General features: G+C 44.0%; 1 protein-coding gene across 3 annotated transcripts in view; it reads right to left on the bottom strand.

The window, feature by feature from the left end:
• The window catches only part of TXNDC5 (thioredoxin domain containing 5), a 44,181-nt gene that overhangs the window by 7,301 nt on the left and 13,357 nt on the right, over nucleotides 1–23,523 (bottom strand). The window contains exons 1-7 of one of the 3 annotated variants that reach the window (XM_080380729.1): nucleotides 19,372–19,535; nucleotides 13,678–13,827; nucleotides 10,704–10,809; nucleotides 9,325–9,421; nucleotides 5,770–5,885; nucleotides 3,788–3,874; nucleotides 695–835 (exon numbers count right to left, since the gene is read on the bottom strand). In XM_080380729.1, the coding sequence (XP_080236855.1) occupies nucleotides 695–835; nucleotides 3,788–3,874; nucleotides 5,770–5,885; nucleotides 9,325–9,421; nucleotides 10,704–10,809; nucleotides 13,678–13,766 (636 nt within the window). In that variant the 5' untranslated portion in view covers nucleotides 13,767–13,827; nucleotides 19,372–19,535. Of the gene's footprint in view, nucleotides 1–694; nucleotides 836–3,787; nucleotides 3,875–5,769; nucleotides 5,886–9,324; nucleotides 9,422–10,703; nucleotides 10,810–13,677; nucleotides 13,828–18,834; nucleotides 19,147–19,371; nucleotides 19,536–23,523 lie in introns of those variants that run through there. The other 2 variants (XM_080380727.1, XM_080380728.1) reach the window with 2 other exon arrangements.

Below are 23,523 nucleotides of genomic sequence, written 5' to 3' on the forward strand. Positions count from 1 at the left end.
GAAATGCCAAAGGGATTTAGAAAAGACAGAAAACTAGATGTCATGAAGTACAACCATGCAAAGGTGATAAAGTTATTCCGGTCAATTCCTTGACAACATTCGTAACCCCTGTAGCTCCTACAACCAGGATTACAATAAGCCTCCAGACCCGAGGAGCCTTCTTGTCACAGGACACATCAGCCGCATTTAGATCAGTCTCCATAATCTTTGCTTGTTTGTTGTTTCTGCAAATAATCTGTAAGTATAGGAAGGACCCTGGCTTGTTTTAGGGGCTTAGCAGTATGTGCCATCTTCCTGGGTTCAAATGAGAATCTTGCAAGAAATGTTCATCTCCATAGCGATGAAATACACTGTCATACAGCCTGAGGCGCCAGCAGTTCCGCAGACAAAAAAAAAAAAAAGACCGCATTTATGCCACTCTGTCTAAACAACTTACTGTAACCATACAAAAGCATCCAGATTTTTGTTTTTTCCCTCTTGTCCAATTAGTTCATTAAGTTAGTCAAAGTTTCACTAGGATTGATGGTCTGATTCCAGTCATTAATTACTAAAAAACTAACCAGGAAAGTATTTGGTACAGTTTCCATCTAGAACTTGTCAAGCTACCAGAGAGAGAGAAACTCATGGAAGACTCGGACAGGCTGCTGGAAGTTTGAACACTTCTAACATCACTGCAAAGTGCAGGCGTACTTACCTCAACATGGGGGGGTTCTGGGGGGCGCTGCGGGGCTTCGGTGGGTTTATCTGCTGGTGGTGCTTTCCCGGAGCTCTGTAGTTGGGAATCCACATACTCCTTTAAGGAATCAAAGTCCCTCTTCCCTTTGTACTGGTCACCCTACAATTATCAAATAGTTTGGATAAGAGTGCATATACAGTTAATCCAGCAAACACATAATCACCAGAAAAGCCTAAGATTGCCAAGTGTAAGCACATCCATACTAAATATGATTATCTAGTTGATAAACCTCTCCATGGCATTTCATTCACTCCACGTCTTCGGGATTTGCTATAGATTGTCCTGTACCGAAAGGGAACAACCTAAAATTTCCTTGAAATGAAAGGTATTTTAGAAACGTAGAAACAAGTTTTAGAAACTTTTCCACTTTGACCTTCATCTCTCACTCTAGTCAGCTTTTTCAAGGTTTGGGTTTTTTTGAACCTAAAGCTACTGCAAGGAACAATAAAATCCCCATCACTGTTTGGTGGTGGTCTCTGTTACCGTGAGAGCTCTGTCCAGTGCTTCGACAGGGCTGAAAGCCTTGACTTGCATGTTACCTGACTACAGAGTCGCTCCCGTGGCCCACACGCTTGTCACACATCCTCAAAACCCCCGAACAGTAAGGCAACGCTCCCTGGGTGCCCAAGTTCACCTGGGAGCAAGAGAAACCAGCTGCCTGCTGTGGGGCAGGCACTTCCAACAGCACCGCTCTCACAGAAGTTCAGTCACATTTTTGAACCTGCACATAAAGCCCTCAACCAGCTAGATCTTCGAGAAGCCACAGCTTGCCTTAGAAGCTTCCCCGTATCTCAGGTACTTTCACAACTCTAGAGGACAAAAATCAGAGCACCTCTGAGCAGCTTCTAGTCTCAAATCCAAACAAAAAAATCAAAACCGTCTCCAAACTGACTCATGCATGACTGCCCTCAGCACGCTCTGTGAAAATCAGTCCCAATTTCTCAGTTCACAAGAGAGATCATCTCTTTGAGATGCTACATATGCATTTTGGATAAGATTCTTGAGTTTTGGTCCCATGAGGTGCAGGCTACAAGATGCAGCTCCTTTCACGGATGAGGAATGCTCTTCAAGAAACAGCACACAAGCCTCCATATGTTGGAAGGAAGAACAGACACCTCTCCAACTCTTTCCTGTATCTTTGGAACTTTCTACACATTTTTCTTCTTTTGCCATTGATATTACTTGTAACTAAAGCCACTTTCCCCACACTGGGTCTAAATCACAAAGAAATGCAAGAAGCCTGTACCTGCTTTTTTGAATCCATTTCAGCAGGGCAGGGTCAGTGCCCATTCACTCATCCCGGGGTTTCTGCTGCATCTAACCAAGAGGGATGGTGTGATTCAGTTATGACAAAGGGAGTGATGGTATTAGGGACAACAAGGCTGGATGGCTGAAGCAGCTCTCCTCCTCCTCTTCCTCCCCACTTACTGAGCAGTACCATAGTAGCCAGAGAGATTTCCAAGAATTTCTGGGTCAGATTATTGGAAAGTTGTTGGGAGTTGGTTTGTGGTTTTGTTTTAAAATATATTTTATCAGCCCATGAAGAAACATGCGATTCTGGTGGCAGTATGCCACCAGGGAATACCACATTGCCAATGGAGAAAAGCCAGTCTGATGTCAACAGAAATATACTGTTCAGACTAATGGCTGAGATTCAGCTTTACCAAATACAACAGTGATCTGACTTTTTCTTCCACAGCACTCTTGATTAAAGTAACTCCAAGCAAGTCAAACTTTAATAATTACAAAGGGTCCAAAAAAAAATAAATTGATCTGGCTTGTCGAGAAAAAACACAGAAGCTTTTCTAGATCAAGATAGTATGGCTCTGGCAACGTATCTTGCTGTTCGTATTTGATAAATAAAAATAAAGCACGTGGAAAATCATTCTGGAGAAACAGCAGAAGACTTCCTTAGACTCAGGGCACATAGAGGCAAACATTTCATTAACTGAAAACACCTCTAACCTTGGACCCGCTACCACATTTCACTTGAGCAACTCCCTCAGCTTCCAGTTCTGCTCCTGACACATGCCAGGCACTGCTGCTCGAGCGGTAACACGGCTGTGTAATTCCTGTGTGAATCAGGTTGGGATTCAAAAATCCAGGTGCTCCTTCATTTTAATTCCATGCAGTGACCTGATCTTACAGGGGTGCTGACACCAAACCTCCCAGGCACCACTATGTACTTACGGCTACCTTCTCTTTAGAGTGCCACAAAACTGCCACAAGCAGCAGCCACTAAAGTGGACTGAGCAGGAAAACTTTCACCTCTGATACTGTAGATGTTCAAAAAGGAATGCAAGATGAATGGGGCAAAATCACAAAGCTTAGCAGGTAAGAGCTGAAAGCAGAGTTCTGGGTTCGCTGCTTGCAGACCTATTTTTAATGTCAATTTAATACATACAATTAATCTTGAAAGTGTGAAACAGATGCTATTTAACACTACTATTTATAATATGTTTATTTGTTGCTGTTCACGTGCATGGTATTCGTAAATATTTTGCTTCCCCATAACTTCAGAATATTGTAGTTCTTTGAACTGCTACAAGGAAAAATGCCAACTGGGCCCCACAGGACACTCCCTCACAGTGTCATATGAAGGGTTCAGATTTATTAAGAAAGAAAATTTGCATCACTTAGGCACCACTTACAGATAAGAACCTTCTGATACACATTGTGAAAATTACACTATTTTTTATTATTTCTATTTTTTTTTGTTCCACATGTTTTTGTGTTCCATAGGAGGTAAGGCATTAAGATAAAAGTAAACCCAACCCAGAATTCTCTCACAGTAGTGTAATTGGAGATACTGCTTGCAGGTTTATGGACATCACACCAGTTATTTGAGAGCACAAAGAGCAAAACGTCTAACTTTTATCTGTGGAGGAAGTACACCTCTTCCAGTACGTGACTGAACCTCCAGCACCTTTTCTCTCACAAGCAGACTTCGTATATGCCCACCTGTTTGATTTTTTTTCCAGGACACAAGCACAGTCCAAGTATTATTCAGAAAAAAATTGGTGTGATCTTTTGCTGAGCTTGCAGACTTACCTTCTCACCATTTCTAAACCACAGGAGTGTGGGATAGCCACGAACTTGGGTTTCAGAGCAGACTTCATAATGCTGAGTACAGTCAACCTACATTTGGGAGAAAAAAACCCCACAAAATTATTCAGCGCATAAAATAAACATACAACAAGCATCATTGCTTCTCTTATGTTCAAAATCGCAGAAAAATACAGAAACGAGCAAGATAATGCTTAGCAAAACTCAGTACTAAGAACTGTCTTGAGAATTATTATATCATGTAATTTCAGAAGACGTGTCAACAAGTTAACTTCACTCCACGGGAAGTTCCAGTGCACAGCAACATTTAATTCTAGTATGTCATAAACCAATCTGTAAAGTTATCAGTTTATAATCTTTTCTGAAGCAGAAAAAAAACAGGTAACTTCAGCGTTGGAGCCTTGTCTTGACTTGGATTTTGAATTTTACATTAGAAATACTTTGCTCCAGATCCCTGAAGATCAATTCCAAAGATTAAACAGCATCCAGCCAGCAGGCATCATTGCTGTGAAGACGCTATTCCCCCAGATTACATAAAGGTCATGGTTCAACCATCTTAGAAACAGTTGTGTTTCTTGCTTACTTACAGACTTACAATCTTAGCCAAGACATGTTTCAAGCAATTTCACAAGGTACAGTTACACAAAATTGACTAGGCGTCAAGAGACATCGTAGTTGCTTTATTAAATAGCAATTATCAGTAACAGTAACTGCAAACATGACAGACAACTGAATAAAATGAATTTTTTTTTAATTTTTCTCTGGGTATCAGAGAATGGTAACTTCAAGAAGATACTTCAGCTAAGCAAAGATCTTACCAGACAGCAAGCAAGGTTCTCAAAAAGTAAATCAGCAGATTGCAACATCTGGTACAGACAGCATCAAAGGAGCAAAGCCTCCAATATTTTATTCTCAGGGGGAATCTAATTTTATATCCACCAGGTTTCAACATTATATGGATGCCTTCTGCAAAGTTCAGTTATGCTGACCTGCTCTGTACATCTACAGCGTACCTAAATTAGCAGACTTTCAAAGGCAATAAAAATAATTTAAGGAAGAAAGAAGTCTAGTTCATCACCCCTAAACAACAGCTGAAAGTGCTACGAGGGCAGAGGCAGGGGAGATAGCTGGGGTTTCGTCCCTCTGCAGGACTAACACTGCGAACTGTTACACAGTCTTTCAGATCAGTAGAACCACTCTGAAAGCTTAAGGACACAGAAATTGAGCCTGGTCACTTTTCCAGAAGGACTCACATCATGTGCCACCTGGACTTAGGTATGGGTCAGCAAATAAAGCCAGTAACTGCAATTGCCAGACCACCTCCATACCTCTGCACAGAAGTCACTCCACGTACAAGTAACAAGCTCCCATGGTAAATACACCACAGAACCTGGTTATCAAACCCTAAGGGAAATAGTAAAGCAGGACAAGATATCAGTTTTTAAGGTGGAAGACCCCCCTGAAACCTTCAGAAAGTTCTATGGAGGTAAAGAGTGTGTGGGGGGGAAAAACAACCAAGAAATAATTAATCATAAGCAGCCCTGTAGGTCTAAAGCTTGCTAACAAATCCAATGCTGTAAAAACCACATTAGAAGTCACTTTCCCACTCCAAATAAATACTAAAATCTATCAAGTTCTGACAAAGGGGAAGCACAATAAAGAAACCACATCTCAAAATATTACTCCCCCCATCCAAAGCATTACTTATTTCCAGCTCTCTCTGAAACACAAGGAGCTAGCTGTGTTTCCAAGCCCTTGCTTAAAATGAGGGAGTCCTGTCAACTGTGGATGTGCAAGAAAAACAATAACCATCCCAAAATTCAAACAGAAACAATGACTATAAAAGGATTTAAGAGGTGACAAACAAAACAATTGTTATTTACAAATCACAGTATGAAAAGCATTATATTTGGCTGAAACATTTATTCACACAAAACACATTTTCAGACTAAGAGCACTTCACCTACCTTGCCAATCTTGACAGTTTCCGAATGCTCGAAGGCTTGAGCCAGCTGTTCCCAGGTTGGTGCCAAAGCCTTGCAATGACCACACCAAGGGGCAAAGAATTTTATAAAGTGATTACCTTTTAAGTCAAAGAAAAAAAAGGAAAAACCAAACACATTTAACTCATTTGGAATGAACTTGGCTGCAATTAAAGACTAAGTCCTAATCTCAGACTGCAAATTTATCACGGTATTTCCTGAGTTAAAGATAGGAAGCACTGAATCAAAGGCCAGGACAGAATACTTCAGCAATTAGGTTTTCAATCTGTATGCAGTCCTACAGTATTGCCAGTTTCACTGAAAATCCAAACAGCTTCACAGCCTCAAGCCAACAAATGAGATATTAAAACTGGTATTTTGAACCTAACCATTTGATACAATGTCTAAATCTACCATATCAATCACTTGCCCTATTACAGAGTAGAAAGAACCACCAAGGAACATGTGTTTTGTAACACCATAAATGAAAGTAAGTATTAGACTTCAACTTAAACACTTCTTTGGAAACACCACTGCATTAAGTCCATGAACTACCTAAACAATTTTGTTCAGCTTTCCATACTCCTTTTTCTGCCCTGCTCTTTGTGTTTTCATGTCAACCAATGAGAAATCACTGCCTTTAGCAGGTGTTTGCAGTGTTTCATAGAGGAGAGTCTCTGTACTATCTCCTACTGTTTAAAGTATAATCTTAATTACAGAGTACCAGAATACGTAAATTCCTTCATTTAAGATTACTATTAACTCAAGATGCTGCACAGTTTTGCACACAGCAAGGCAAGGCTCTGTTAATATGAAATAAAAATTAACTTAATTAAAATAAGGGGAAAAAAATAACTTGAAGGAAACACCAGCAACTAGAGAAAAGCTCTTTTTAACAGAATTATTCATAATTCTTTGAAGACAGTTTTGGGGATGTTATTACCAGAATTCATTTCTAGTTTGAGGAAGTTCACGGAAGGAGGTCAGAGGAAAGGCATCACAAGGTAACTGGGAAATGTAACCTCCAGCAGCTGGTGTACTCTAACTTGCCTGGTCTGCACATGGAAGACTTTCAAACTGATCAACGTGGTTTGCTTTGGTCCAGTAAACTGCAAACTGAAATTTCTCATGAATGAATAAGAACATCTAGTCAAAATCAGCAATTCTGTACCGCATACTCTGATACACTGTCTTCCCCAATAGAAAAAAATTAAAATTCTTCTTGCCCTAGAGCACCAAAAAGGTAAAGGGAGACTTTTTGAGAACAAAAGTCAACCTTCCAGCAGCAACTGCTAAGCCTCCTGTTAAGTTTAAGCACTGAACTACTTGTAACTGAAGTCAAGAGCAGACAACAGCTTTACAGGTGTTCATAAACCTACTCAGTCATCAGATACAACCATGAGAATGTCCCTTCTATGAATGACAATGGATACATAATAAAAATATTGCAATAAAATATTAAAACATTTACACATACACAAAACAACCATCTTCTCAGACTGTAAAGTTGTTTAACGTTTAGCATCTCCCTGATGGCTTAGGGAAAAATCCATGAAGAATTTTGATGTAATTCTGTGTTAATCCACATAGGCTGGGAAATTTTAAGTTAGCCGCACAAAACACTCTCTTATGCTTGAAAATATTTCTCATCAGTTAATGGTTACTTTAAGAAGCTCTAGTATCTACCTCACGGGTGGTGTCACATGGGCATAGATAAAATTTAATCCGGCCTTTGTTTTTAGGAAAAGAGATAGAGATGGTAGGATCATCTCTTGTTACAGCAGCCCAAAGTTTGCTCATTCTCTAAAAAGCCACCATGTGCGGCGTGAAATCTCCCATGTTAGGTATCACTCCTCATTAATTATAAAGCTTCCAGACAAAATATTTTTTAAAATGGCCAAACAGGTGAAGTGTTTTGCCCACATTAAATTCTGCAGGAAGGAAGCTAAACAATATCAAATAAGGGGCCAGACTCAAGTGGGATGGGGGCAGTAAGGAGGAAGCGGGTGGATTATATTTATCCAGAACGGCAGCCTGGGAGTAAGAACAAGCCAGCATTTAGGGAAAGAGGAAACTGGACTTGCAAAAACACAAAGTGAGTGGCAAGGCTGTGACTAAGCAAGGAACTCAGCGAGAGACAGTTTAGTCAAGCAAGCCCCACTAGCTTCTTCCATGTGATTAGGGGCTTGAATTTTACTGCCTTCTGAGTGCAGTGCCGTTCTTAAACTTTCTTATGGTCTGCAATATGTAATTCAACTCCTGCATTTCTATACAGTCGGTAGTTTCGTCCTCTTTCACTAGGTGTTACTGGAAAATAACAGTGGGAAGGAGGTACCTTGAACACTAACAACTCTGTTGCAGGCTTCCCACTACTGATGCCTCTGCAAGTATGCAGCAGGTTTGCATGGCAGGGGTTTGGTGGCAGGGAGGCCACAGGGGCGGCTTCTGTGAGAAGGTGCCAGAAGCTTCCCCCATGCCTGACAGAGCCCATGCCAGCCAGCTCCGAGATGGACCCACCGCCGGCCAAGGCTGACCCCATCAGTGACAGTGGCAGCAGCTCTGTGATAGTGTATTAAGAAAGGGGGGGTGGGGGGCGGGGAATCTGCGTCAGCAGAACAGAGTGAGACTATGTGAGAGCAACAGCTCTGCAGACACCAAGGCCAGTGAGCAAGGAGGGGAGGAGGTGCTCCAGGCGCTGGGGCAGAGATTCCCCGGCAGCCCATGGTAAAGACCACGGTGAGGCAGGCTGTGCCCCCAGCCCGGGGAGACTAACGGTGGAGCAGACCCCCACCCGCAGCCTATGGAGAACCCCACGCCGGAGCTGGGGGTTGCCCACAGGTGCTGTGACCCCGTGGGAAGCCCGTGCTGAAGCAGGTTTGCTGGCAGGACTTGCGGACACATGGAGAGAAGAGCCCAGGCACAAAAAGGTTTGCTGGCAGGGCTTGTGGACTTATGGGGGCCCCACACTGGATCAGTCTGTTCCTGAAGGACTGCACCCCGTGGAAGGGACCCACACTGGAGAAGCGTGTGAAGAACAGCCACGCATGTGGGAATGGCTCATGTTGGAGAAGTTCACGGAGAACTGTCTCCTATGGGAGGGACCCCACGCTGGAGCGGGGGAAGAGCGTGAGGAGTCCGCCCCCTGGGAACAAAGGGGCGGCAGAAATGAAGAGTGATGAACTGATCCTAACTCCCACTCCCCGTTCTGTGCTGCACTGCTTCCAGGGAGGAGGCAGAGAAATCGGGAATTACATTAAACCTGGCAAGAAGGGAGTGGTGGGGGGAAGGTGTTTTGGTTTTTTTCTAATTTGACCGGTACTAAATTAAACTAGTTTTTCCAAGTTGAGTCTGTTTCACCTGTGACAGTAATCGCTGAGCCATCTCCCTGTCCTTGTCTCAACCCAGAAGCCTTCTGTTATATTCTCTCTCCCCTCTCCGGTTGAGGAGGGCAGTGACAGAGCAGCTTTGGTGGGCACCTGACATCCAGCCAGGGTCATCCCACCGCAAAGCAAGTATCTCTTGCTTATGAAAAAAAGTTACCTTCTGCTATGTGCATCTTGAAATTGTCTGCTGAGAGTTCATACATTCCCTGCTTAGGTTCAGGGGCTTTTGGTGGTTCCACATCAGATTCTGGATTCTATTAATAAGAAAAATTAAATTTTATTTGTTTTGTACAGTAAGTACACAGTATTTGATTCCTGTATCACACCACTCTGTGGTAGTGTTGTAAACCCTGTACTCTGAAATTTTGAATTCCTAAAGCAATGTCCTTATTTAGCTTGATTTAGGTATGTAGTATTTCCTAATAAATGACTACTTGAAAGCAAAATGTGAAAAAGACTACCACGGAAAAAAACTATCACAGTCACTGGAATAACAGAGTCTTTCACTGGGCTACAGTATAGTCACAGAGCACAGTAACTGCTATGGCATTCATCACATCACCATATATTAATACACTTTGATTACATAACAGTTCCTCCATAGCATCACACAAGAGTTACATCTGCCATCGCTCCAGTTTCAGTGGTCTTTGGACTTTTTAAAAGTAGTTGGTGAAAAAGCTGTTTTCCACTCCCCTAATGCTGGAAAGAGGGACAGAATGGCTTCATGAAGGCAGCAACAATGGGAAAAGAGCAAACGCTTTATAGGCATAAATGGCAGCAAACCCACTGGCCCTTCAGCAAAAGCAAGTGACTACTTTCTAGATACTACGGTCAGAGCTGGAAAGAATTGTTTAAGAACCTCGAAGTACATCTCTTAAAATAGCTTACCATTTAATGTTTAATTATTAAAAAGACTACGTTTATTTAAATATAACCATGTTCTAACTGTGGCTCAGCAATCACTACAGCTTTATATTGATTAGAAACAGCAATCACAAATGTAGTTTTAGGCAAGGCTTGGCTACTATATGTAAGCGCTACCCCTAAACCCAAGGCTTTTCCTAGTTACAGTATTAGCTTAACTTGCCTAACCAATTATTTTAAACCCTTTCTTTAGGCTACAACATTATTAGATAATAACTGAGCTAAAGATGGCATCCATGTTTTAAGAGATAATTAAGCCCAACACAAATGCAATTTATAACATATTACAGCTAAATCGCTTTTGCTATTCTGGAAACATTATGGCCTACAGGTGTCACCTGAATTGACGCTAAGAATGGTATCCTAAAATCTCAAAATGTTAAACATTAAAAACTGCATTATGCACTGCAGTTTGGAATACAGGAAAGAAAGGGCAGGTCACAGGATGACAGCTTTAATTACTGTTCTGACTTATGTGGAAGCTGTTCCATAGTTATTGCCACCTGACTTTTATTCTCAGGAGCAGATTTCCTCCTAGAAAATGAAACCTAATGAACAGAAATGATAGATAAGCAAGTCTGCAGAAGGCAATATTTCCTTTTCACTTACAGATGGTTCCTCAGTTAGTTTCTCCAACATCCAGTTTTCCAGTGCCTGGAAGTCCCGAGGGCCTTGGTATTTCAGAGGTTCTTGTCCTGGTTTAAGCAGCTTTAGGCTAAAGGATCAAAATGTAGAAAAGAGTGAGGCAAAAAATTTCACATAGGAAACATTCTCGGAAAGCTAACACACTTTCCTAATCCACAGCAATGCAGCTTGGGCTGCAGTAACAGCTCTCTTGGATATTGACATCAGCATCGGGCATCTCCCTCAAGTTAAAAGGTCATTGCTAGAACTTAGGATGCTTTTTCATTCCCATGTAAGCTTTTAAAGGAGACTTTTGAAACAGCAAAAAGAAATACCATGTTAAAAATCAACATAGCCTAATATTACTTTATCAATAACCAAGAGTGCCTATGAATCCTATATCAGTTTGTCAAAATGCATCAATTTTGTTTTGTTCACCCCTCTCCAAAGGAAAAATACCCAATGCTTATTTTCCCAGGAAATCTTCTCATGTTTTGTTCCCCGACTGCTCCTGGAACGTAGGACTTTTCATGTGGTATTAAACTGATTAAAAACACACTGAAACAAGTCAACAGGACAAGGAGGTAAGTGACTGCTTGTAGGGACTCAAGACTTCACAACTGTAACATTTAATAATTGCTATCAAAACTTTTCTATGAACTACCTAAAGCTCCTTCTATTAAATATTTAAGTTAAAATTGGAAATATATTTGGTAAAGGGGCGATATCGACTTTGGACCTAGTCTAATTCTTTAAAGCAAACCATAGTTTCAGTTACTACTGTCACCTAGCCCTCAGTTCCCCTTGCCAAGCTGTCATTTTGTATTGCTGCTTCTTTTTCTTGAAATGTTTATCTCTCTCCTTTTTCCACAGTTGGAAGAAACTAATATATGAAAGTGCTGAAAAAACACATAATGCAAATACATTCAAAAGAGAGAGGAGCTCCCACTGTCTTTTCTATTTAAGATATTCTTGAATGTTCCTTGTGATGATAGAAAGTCAAAATCTTTTGAGGGGAAAAAAAGGCAACTTCATAAGAAGAAAACAACAAAAATGAAACAGAAAAACATCTAACACACGCCTCATGGCAATACTTTTGAAGAGTAACAAGTGAAAAAAAAAAAGACAGCAGCTTAAAGATCCAGCTACACCTTTATTTTCTTCAAATGAGGGTAAGTTTTCTCTAGTTCAGTTGAGAGTGTTTTGCAGCACTACATAATCCTGAGACAACTGTACTAAACAAGCGCAGGGACCCGGCTCAGCCAGTTTTACTCTCAGGGGTATGGAAAGGGGATGCAGCCTTTCCTTTGACGGGTGTTTGGAAAAAGCAGTGCAGAGACCAGCACATCCTGGACTTGCAACAATCCCTCTGTGCCTGAGGAAGCTGTGAAATTTCCCTTGCCGGAGGTTTTTAAAAACAGGCTAGTTACAAACTGACTCAGACAGGAAGAGAACTGATATCATGAATTCCCCTTCATCTCTATATTTCTATACCTAGCAGATGACTGGCTTATCATTTACACTTTTCAAGCAGATGAAAGCAAGCACTAACTATTCCTAGACATTCAATGACCTTAAAGGGGTGGGGCGGGGAGAGCAACTACATGCCCATTCTTTTTTTTCTTATTCAAAATCTCTGCCACCCCTTCTATTTTACAAGGAACAGCACCACAATAAAAGCCGTTCAAATATGCGAAGATGACCAACACTCACTTTCAGGGATACTAGTAGAGCTGTAATACTCATTTTTCTTGGTATTTCTATTGGAACTAAACCACAAACTGCCCTTAAGGACAATTCCCATTTCAAAAATGACTTCGCTATCTGTAACTCTCAACTTCTACTCAGTGGCACTCATCTGCATCAACGTGGGTGCGGCCAGGAGCATATGTCAAGGTCAGGCTGCTGCTGGGGTCACCAGTAACACCAGACAAAGTAAGCAAAGGGAAGGAAACTGAAAAATACAGGCTGTGGAAGGGCTGCAGATGATTACGTTCTCCACTTATCCCCACTAAGGTAAGAATTAGCAAAGCAGTTGAAACAACCCCATCCATTTCTGCAAGAAGCTTTAAAGATGACAAGTAAAAGAAATCCCTTTGCTCCTTTTTGGCACACAGAATGGTCAGGGCTGGAAGGGACCTCTGGAGAGCATCTACCCAACCCCCTGCTAAAGCAGGTTCTCCTAGAGCAGGCTGCACTGAGTCACGTCCAGGCAGGTTTTGAATGTCTCCAGAGAAGAAGACTCCACAGCCTGTCTGAGAGCTAAAAGGAAAGCATGCATACCTAACCCTAAAACAGTATCCAGGCTGACCTCTCGGAGATACTCTAGATCACGTTCTGCCTACCAAAGCTGAGGTAGTGAGACATACATCTTTTATAACAGGGTAAGTTTAAGAACCTTAAACTCCAAATGAGTTTCTCCTAGATCAATACAAGCACAACTACCTTTAAAAAGTCAGTAAAACATCACTACTGCCACGCTAAGTGATAATATTAATATATCATTTTCTGAGCACCAAATTCACTCAAAAATTTAAGAGATCACCTATACATTAATTATGAACGGTGCAGTGTACTGACAAATTTGTGACAAGTTATTTTTAAAAGTACTGTTACCAGAGACCAACTTTATCATGCATGTCACAGCTGTATACTGTAAGGTTGCTTGAGAAAGAGGTAATCCCAGAGAAAAGAAAAAGACAATTCTGGACCTCATTTAAACACAGCCATCTTCCAAGACATAAAACAGTCTCCTTTAAAAAAAGAAGAAGAGTAAGAGTAGTATGCATCACACGATACTTGGCAACAGGGTAAAAAGGCTTAAAATGAGCATATGAGGTCCAAAGGGCTACAAAGAAACCCACCAAAAAATTAGCTTAGAAGTTAGCTTCAACAAACTGGCAGAGAATCATGGAAAACTAAAAAAGAAAAATAAGAGCAGACATCCTTTTATACTTACGTAGGGTATCCACGGACGCCAAATTCAGAACACAGTGGAGTATCTGTAGTACAATCTACTTTGACAATGTAGACCTGCGGGTTTTCCATGTTGTTGTATTTATCTCCCAAATCATTCCAAGTTGGCTGGAGACGCTGACAATGTCCACACCTGCGACCGAAGGAATCAGATATTTACTTAACAGTTGCTCTTGTTTAGAGAGGAATGGATCTATGGAAAAGTCATATGTGGAATGGTCGGAGATTCTAGTAAGTTCAAAAACAGTTAAATCAGAAATCTTCCATACTCGAGCAGTGTTACACTAAACAACAGTGAATACTATTAAGAATTTTAGGACACTGCAAACACACCTCATGTAAAAATCATCAACAGATGAGAACTTTTTGCTACTATCCTTTTACATTACAAAGCCTACTGAACATCTCCTGAACTTAATGAGGCTATTAAGAAATGCACTCTGTCCTCCAGCTTTCTCGAAAAACCCTGCAAGGCTGTCTAGCTTTCTTTCCACTCTAACAATTTCAAAGTAGTGTGTATTTTAGCAGCAAGTAAGAAAACAGTTTCCAGCCTTTTTGTAAGGCCATTTGTGCTTCTGTGCATCACAGGAACTATAACTTGCAAGTCATGAAACCCATTAGGACTGATTCCTAAACAAGGTTGCTCAAGATCTTCCCGTACCATGCTTTGTCCCAGCAGCACACCATTAACTAATTGTATCTGCATATACACAGAAAACTGGCCTCATACAGTTGCTGTAACAGCAGCTCCCTGGAAGCAGAATATGGCTACTATTCTCATTGTTTTCCTAGTTTTCCAAGCCATTATGGCAATACCCTATTCCTGTAACTATGATGAAAAATTAAGGAAAGGATTTTCATTTCTCTTTAATGGCTGCTTTTGACAACCCTCCAAGATATCTGAAAATACATAATTGGATTAACAGAAAACATTCTCAGCCTGACAGTATGAAAACTGTTATTGCCCTTGGCATGACCTAGACAGTCTACTTTGTAAGTAACTATTAAAACACCATTAGGACTTTGGAGAAAGTTGTTCCCATTTAAAACAGTTTCACTTTTACAATGTTTTTGAGTCCACCTGTAGAAAAACTGCATGGATTCCCACCTTACCAGGTATCATGATAGAATTAAGGCAAAAAAAAACCCCAACCCAACAACAAAAAAACCTTAGGATTTACTTCAAGATAAAGAACATCTGACCTTAATATGGTCCCATTACAACCAGGCGCAGTGGATCACATATGCTCCCACTAAGTGGGGGAATACAAACTCCAGTATGATCTTATTTTGAATTGTCACGGTGAAGGGATACAATGTGTTATTACTAAAGTTAAATATTCCTTAAATATTTAACTTCAGACCGAAGCCCCTCCACAGTCAACTCTTTCATGCTGCTTGAATTAAGAGGAAGATTTTGGATTCCCTGGTCCCTTCCCCTAGCAGTTGCAGGGATTTTAAACACTGAATGAATACTAACTGGGGTTAAACAACAGAGCGTGGAAAACTAGGTAAGGCAATCTCAAGTAATTAACCTGCTGTTTAAGTGCAGAACAGAGCTGCCTTGTCCATATTTAACACCATGATCTTTGCTGTACACAAAGTTCCCCCTTCCCTTCCTTCTTCAGATTATGTAAGATCAAATTGAAAATGCTCATACCTGAATCAGTAATCAACTAATCAACTAGTCTGTCACTCCTGGTTTGCAAAAAAAATTCTGCATTACATAAAAGAAAATACAACCCAAGACAGTCCCTAAAATACTTTTTCTGAAATTCCTAAGGTGTAGCTGCAGAATATATAAAACTAGAGAAGTCAAAAATAAAGAGAGCAAGACTGTGCAACATGACACACCTCCCTTTAGCCCCACGTACCTACACAGCCCATCATCGCTACCACTCTACACCACATCAGCAGGGCTGGAGAAGGAGCCAGTCCTGCTACTGGGGATGGTGGAGACCTGGGCATCAATGAGGAGTCCTGGTTTTCCCTCCCTACACGGGCTAGCAAGGTGCAAGCATTCATAATCTCTGTTTATAAATGTAAATGAAGATCCAAAAGAGACTAACAAGGCCATAGGAAAGATCCACCTTTCTGGGGAAAAAAAAACCCAAAGAAATCCCTGCTTCTTGTACACCACTAATGTCGGGGGGGTGGGTGCGAAGACATTATTTGTAAGAGTTTGCGAGACAGGTTGCCCATTTTAACTCTGAGCAACCCTGTGCCACAAGTGCTCGTGCCTGGGGATTATTTTGCTGTGGCAGAATCTATAGAGTACAAGGCTGCTCTACTGCACGGAGCCAGGTGTATCACAGTATCAGCACCTCTCATCTGCAAAACTGGATGGCAGACTTCCCGAGCTGCGACAAGAAGATATGCAAAGGTACATAGGGACCATATATGTCAAAACTGCAGTTACTGATAAGGCCTCTGCAGTCAGTGAGAAGCACAGACATTTCTGGATGCCACCAGCAGAACTTGAACTCTGCAGCTAGCAAGGGCAGCTCCACAGCAAGACACAGCACAAATCATTACCCAGTTAAAAATGTTGGTAGATCCTGGGACAAACAGGCATAATGATACAAGCAGCACAGGACCAGTCTCACTCTGGACAAAAGAATCCAGCTAAGGTAAAATCCAGTCTAACGGAGTTCAGTTCAACAGCAGCAAAGCGGCGATCCAAGTCTGTTTCAGCTCAGTGGACTTCCAGAGGTTTACCAAGAGACCATGTATATTGAAAAGATCTGTAATGGTCAGAACACCACAATGAAACTGCTGATTTGAGATTCCTTCCAGCTAAGGAAGCAGTGGAATCTCATTCCTTTGTAGACACGCGACTGGCATGGCCCACATGTTAGGAATACCTGGTGCCACTGAGACAGTAACCTGCTTATAATTCTGTCCCTTGCCAAGTGCAGCTACCAAGAGGGACAGCCTGATGACTGAAAACCCAAGTCATTTGCCATCAGATGTCTAAGAACATTCTTTTTTGGAGTAGCCCACAATATTTGAAACAAATGTAAGACCTCATGGGTACTGCTGCTATCTGGAAGCGAGGCCCTCAGCAACTTGTGTTTCAAGAATCTGGAAGGGAAGGACTGTGCCTGCTTTAACCCAACTCTTACTGGTAGCACTGAGGATGCAACATTAGCAGCGTCTGTAGCAATCTGAGAGACAATCCTAGCTGAACGTTGTTGGGTTGTCGGCTAGGCTTGTCCCTTGTAACTACAAGGAGCAGTGCCAAAGCACATGCCTCTGAGAGAAGCATTAGGAGATTAGCACATTAATATCACCTAGGAATAGGGCAAGAGGCTCCAATACAGACTCCAGGGCTGTCAGGTTGCTGCCTGATCCCACTGACGATAAAACTACTGGTGTGTATAAGCACCCCTCTCAAGCACTTGGGTGTTCCCTTTGTCTCTCTCTTCCCCTTTGAAACCTGGCCCTGTCGCTGCCTGTCAGGAGCCAGGAGTCCAGACCAAGGGTCCTGAAGACCCAGAGATCTGAAGAAAGCTTGCTAAGGGTGTGAAGAACGTGCAGAGAAGCCACAAGTCTGGGAAACGATGCAGCTCCCTCACACTTAAGTTGGGCAGCGATCCTCAGCCCTCCCAAGGGCACCGCGTAGTCCAAGTTTGCAAGGCCAGTGCTCTCTTTCATGCACGCTGAGGATGTGCAGCAAACTCTGGACTCTGCAACAGCCCTTTTGGCACAGGGTGTCCTTACAAACGGTGCGCCAAGATAAAAGCTCATCTGGTTTTAGGGATGCCTGTGAAACAGTCAGTCAGAGCTTGGACAAACGCAGATATCACCACCTGAAAACAAACCAGAGCAGAAGCACTCCTGTTTTGCATGGGCATTTCTTAGGCTTTGCAGCACTCTCAGGCAAAGGTCCTTCACCAGCAAGTCAGGCATCCTCCACTTCTGTGATCTTCAGAGAACAAAGGCAGGCATCTGCTCTTTCAAGCTTTTGCTTTACATTTTTGTATGGCATAAACAAGTCGGTGTTAAAAACAAAAACAGAAGTACCTACTCCGTTTTGAAAGGAAATCCTTGATTTCAAAGAGCATCATGACTCACGTATGCCTCAATGGCAGCATGTAAATTTGGGATCAAAACATAACTTTTGCACATTATTCCCTTAACTTCATTTTATCTAAATTTAAGAAAACTTGGAGGGAAGAAAAAAAAACCCAAACCAATCACGAAACAAAGGCCAAAACCCAAACAACCAACCCTAACACAAAACTCTCAATAACCTCTACTGGATATTCGTAAGTCGAATAAAAAAGGGCCGGGCAAGAGATGAAGAGGGGAATATGAACAGCCACTAGAAAGGTGCAGAGATGAGAAGTACTGTCCTCTTGGCAGCTGTAACATCCAGCAAAGCCTGTTCTCCGGCTCCTCTCAACTCCCTCGTGCCAAACCCGCCAGCCCAGGACAAAAGCCCAGCAGGTCTCTTGCAAATCTGGGAACTCCCCAGCTCCGCTACAGCTGCCTGCGGCCTTGGGGGCACAGCACTGCCCTGTGCTGCTTCCACCGCAAATTCACCCTTGAGTTTTGCGATTGCAAGGAGAACGTAACTTCAGCAACGAAGGCACCTGTGAGACTGGGGGCACAGGGTGCCGGTCACCGCACCGCAACTACGGCCACACGCAGGGGCCGCGGGCTCTCGGCCTCTCCGAGGACCCCGAAGCAGCCCGGGGAAGGGCAGGGGGGGCGGCAGGGGCCGGTGCAGCCCAGCAGGGCCGGGGATGGCCCCGCTCGCCCCCCGCTGCCCCGGCGCAGCGCCGGCCCCACGCTCACCCCGCGGGCCCTGGGGAGGGGGCGGCCGCCGGGGCCGGCCGAAGCCCCCGGCAGCGCCAGCCCGGCCGCGCAGGCCCGGGGCCCGGCACACGCGGGGCTCCAGCTCCCCCTCCCCGGCCCGGCGCTCGCACCCCCCGCCTGCCACTTAACGCCCGTGTCCCCCCGCCGCCCCCGGGGAAGGCGCCCGGCCCGGCCCCGGCCGCTGGGGCTCCGGGCGGCGCGACCCCGAGGCCGCCCCCGCCGCCGGCCCGGCCGCCTCCCGCCGCCACGTCAACGGGGGAAGAGGCGGGCAGGAGGGCGCCGCGCTGCGCCGGGCCCCGCCGCTCCAGATACCCACCACGGGGCGAAGAACATGACGAAGTGGGGGGCGGCGGCGGCGCCGTGCCGCAGCATCTCCGCGCTGTAGAGGTGCCGCCCGTGCGGGTCCGGGTCCGCCTCCGCCGCCGGGCCCGCGTCTGGGCCTGGCTCCGGGCCCGGCTCCGGCTCCGGCTCAGCCCGCCCCGGCCGGCCGCAGAGCACGATACCGAGCACGGCGAAGGAGAGCAGGCGCCGACAGGCCGGGCCGGAGCGGAGCGGAGCCATCGCAGCACCGGCAGAGCGAGCGGCCAAACCCCGGGCGGCCGCTGCCGCCTCCGCCCGACCCTCCCCGCCCCGCCCGCCCGCCGCGCACGGCGCCCCGGCCGGCTCCGGCCCCCGCCCCCGCCCGCCCCCCGCACCCCTCCTCACGGAGAGCAACAAAATTGCGCTATTTCCCATCTATCGTATTTATACGTGACCTAGAATATCTGATTTCATGTTATATAGCAATTATATTCGCGTAGACGTGTATAATACAATTTAAGAATGCATTTTATATTTTTATATACACACGTACCGTGTCGAAGCTTTCCGGGAAATAAATCCGTGGAAGCCGAGGCTGCCCCCCGGGGGAGAGCCCAGCCGGCCCTGCCTGCCTGCCCCCGGGCCGGGGTCTGCGCTCTGCGCCCCCCGCGCCTCCCCCCACTGCCGGGCAGGGCAACGGTGCCGGTACTGCAGGGATATACGCTGTTACTGCAGCGGGCCATTAATAATGTATATACTGTATTTTATATATATATTACACACACACTATATTATATAATAGGAATGTATACCAATAGTGCCGTATACTATTCATAGTATATATACTATATTTTATATACATACACATTCTGTTATAGAATAGGAATATATACTATTACTGCAGTATACTATTCATAGTATATCTACTGTTATCTAAATTATATCTATATTATATAATAGGAATATATATACTCTTACTGCAGTATATTACTGCATATATATATATATAAATTTGCAAATAATATATATTACTGCAGTGATAGATGCCCTAACAGTAATCAGTAGATCATGGGAATAGTAGGTAAGACGGAAAGATCATGGGTATGAGATAGCTGCAAGCTGATACAACACAGGAGAAGGGGTTGTGTTTCTCTCATTCCTGCAGTTTTTTAATTAATTTCAGTTCAGATTTTAACGGCAAGCCCTTGGGTTTGGGATGGCGAAGTGGGCAAAAAATCAGAGCATTGTGATGATGGTGTCAGGCTGAATGAGCAGGTATGCGGGGGTGGGTGCAGACACGGGCATGCGAGGGTGACCCTGGCGTGAAGTTCCCTTCACACGGTGTCCTCCAGGCTTCTCCATCCCCTCAGCATCTCTTCTCCCAACGCTTCCCCCTCTCTGTACCTCCTGCCCAGGACTAACACCAGGATGGAGTTTGCGGTGCTGCCGTGCCCACATCGTGCAACACGCACCACATCGCCTGGGCTGGCTGGCATGGAGAGCCAACGCTGCTTCTGGTTGCTCCGGTCACTCTTATGCTACAGTATCTTTGCATACCTTTGTGAGAACTGAAAAAAATCATTTAAAGAAAATAAAGTAAAAATAAAAATTAGAGATAGCTTTTCAGCGCAAATCTTGAATTATTTTTGACTTGCTATATGCCTCAAAACTAGGCTTCCAAAAATCCTTACTATGTATATTACAAAAGACTCAAACTACGTTTAATACCAACTTAGAAAAAAAGACAAACCTAGATTGTCCAGAAGAGTAGCTAATCACCAGAATCAGAATTTAAGTGCAAATCAGTAACCTTAAGTACAAAACAGTAGCCTTTTCTTTAAACAAGGTTTGTATGTGTGCTCTTCACATTGACTGACTAATTGTGAATTCAAAAAGAAAAAAAAAAAAAAAGACAAGTACAGATTCATTCCCCCTTCTGCATATCAAAAAATACCCAGAAACCCCCTTAAACAAAAAGATGGTACCCGAGAGGGTGAGAACAACTCATTCGCGTCCCGATACAACCAGGTGAGTTGTCTAACCACAGAAAGTACCTCCTCTTGCTAAGCAAGCTGGTTTCTTTCCCACACAAGTGTATTTTTAGCCTGCTTTTTTTTTTTTTTTCTGTACATCTAACATATTTTAAAATAGGCTTTTTAATTAAAGTAATGATCCTCTTACCTTAATTAAAATATATTAATTAGAAGTTATTTTGAAATCATTTTTGATAAATATGTGAATTTAAGGCTTCCATCTAAGGCACAGACCGCATAAAAATGACAGAAATACAGCATCACTTTCAGCAGAAATGCAAGTATAATGGTTCAACATCCCCAAGATGAGCAGGTACAAATTTCAGCTAAGCTCTCATCAATTAGCAGCTAGCACTGCTAGGTCAGAACTGCCGATAAGAGTAAAACTTCCTTTGAGAATACCTCTTTCCTCTCCATAAAATGCTAATAAGATTAACGTTGCTTATATACTGAGTGTTTCCTGCTTGCTGATTTGGATCTTGATTAAAATGTAATTACCCTGTCCACCACCTCACTCCAGCTCCCTGCTCCCGCTGCCTTTGGAGCTGACAAACTTTCTTTGTAGCCCTCGTCTTCCTGTTTCTGTTGGCTGCATCGGGAACACAGCAAGGATGGGGAGAGGAGCCGTCAGTAGCTTTGCAGGTAGCCTGGCAGCAGCTGCTGTTTCTCTCTCTGCTTGGAAGAACACCAGCAAAGGTTTCACACAACCCAAGCCATGCCTATGTCCCATCGCACAAGGTGAAGGTGCATCAGGTAAGGGGTGATATGCAGAAGACTTCAGCCAGTCACCAGCGTCCCTATTCCTTTGCTCTTGCTATCATTTTCCACCTTGTCATCCTCTTACCCTTATTCTGCACCTGTACTAGCCCCCAGTGCAGTGCGCCAGCATCGCCTGGCCTCCTGCTTCTCCAGTCATCCAGCTTCTACCTGCAGTGCCCCAGATATTTTCCCAAGGAACATCAGTCCCTGCCCATCAGCAGGGGTTTCTCCCAGCTGCCAGCAACTGACACCCAGGAGCTGAAATTCCCAGCTGTCTGTCCCAGGGTAAGGACCTGAGCACCACCACGGAGCAGCTGAGCAGGCAGGACCTGGGGCAGATGATGCCAGGGATAAAGAGTCACCAGCAGCGACTGCTTACGCTCACTGGAATTGCTCCTCACTGATCAGCAGTTCACAGCAGCTCATTCTGGGTGGCAACATACATCTGGGGGAAAAAGCATCAAAGCCCATCAGGATGTAGCTGATGTTTGCAACAACTGATTTAAACCAACCACCTAATCAAGAGAATATTGCCAATACACAGCAATTAACCTGCACCGCCAGCAAGAGGGGCTCATCCCTGCATGTCAGCAGCCACTGCTCCCACTGAATCCTGCAGCCCCTGTACATGTACTCCACCTCCCAAGGTCCTCCATGCTCTTGACCTCAGTTATAGAACCACAATTAATCTCAAAATCTTTGCAGGGGAATAATCCCAATACCCCAAAGCCAGCCCACCACCTCTGAACTCCCCAGGCAATCAGCTCCCACTGGCTAAGAGGCACCAGCTCATTCCCGGTGGATGCTTTGACCTGCAGAGGTGAAAATGCACCAACAAGTTATTTATCCACACGTTCTGCTTGGCCAAAGAAAGTCTGTGGCGGGCAGTGTGTGCTCAGGGGGGCTGTGCTTTGCATGGGCCTGGTGTAAACGTTCTGTGGGACCAAGAGAGCCCAGGACTGGAAAGGACCTCAGAGGTCACAGGTCCTTGTTCTGCCAGGTAATAGCATCATACAACCCTATTTGTAAACTGCCTTAGCTCTGTTTAAAAGAAAGTACAGGGGGTTTTTTGCCTACACCACTCTGTAAGTTAGTTCCTTGCCTAGGATGATGAACTTTTCTCATAGTCAGCCTATATTTATCCACAGCTCATTCATACCAGGGCATTCCTGTGCCAGCATTGTCCTTTAGCTGAAATACTCTTTTCCTCTCTGACAGTATTTAGAGGCAGCAGTGGCATCCTTTCTCAGCTTTTGTTCTGCTAAACTAAACAAGCCCACAGCTCCCGTTCATTCGCAAGTACCATCTCACAAATCTTCTGCACAACCCAGACTGGCAAATAAAACCAATCAATCACCCTCCCATCCATTCACCTACAGCCGAGCAGCACGTGCATTTTCACGCCTGTACTTTTTAGTTGCCTTATCCCTGATGTTACATGCCTCCCTAAAATGGGATTAGTATCTTATCTAACAGTTTGACTATTTTGCAGATGTTTCCCTTTCCATTCATGTCACAGGCAACTACTTCGCTTCTGTGGTCCTGATGCGAAAAGGTGATATTATGTATGCATTCGGGTTTGGGGGTGGGTGGGTTTAAATGCGGTTTGCTTACTGGAAACCAAAGAGATCTACAGTGAGTGACTACCCAGCTGGATAGAGTCCAGAAACAGGTGCTCTGCAAAGCGAAGCCTGACCCACAGCCCCCACACCCCCCGTGCCACACTTTTTTTCTTTTCTATATTACTCAGGTAATACAGGACTATTTGCAGGTGGGGAAAACGACCCCTCGGAAGCAGCTTTGTTGCTCTATTTTTCTCAGCTTCCCATTCCTCACTTACATTTTCCTCTGTTTCAAGGACTTTGCTAAAAGCCAGGCTTGTTTTCTTAAGAGCTTCCCATTTCTGGTTCACA

The sequence above is a fragment of the Falco punctatus genome (genome assembly GCF_963210335.1).
Source record: "Falco punctatus genome assembly, chromosome: 3".
NCBI classification, from domain to species: Eukaryota; Metazoa; Chordata; class Aves; order Falconiformes; family Falconidae; genus Falco; species Falco punctatus.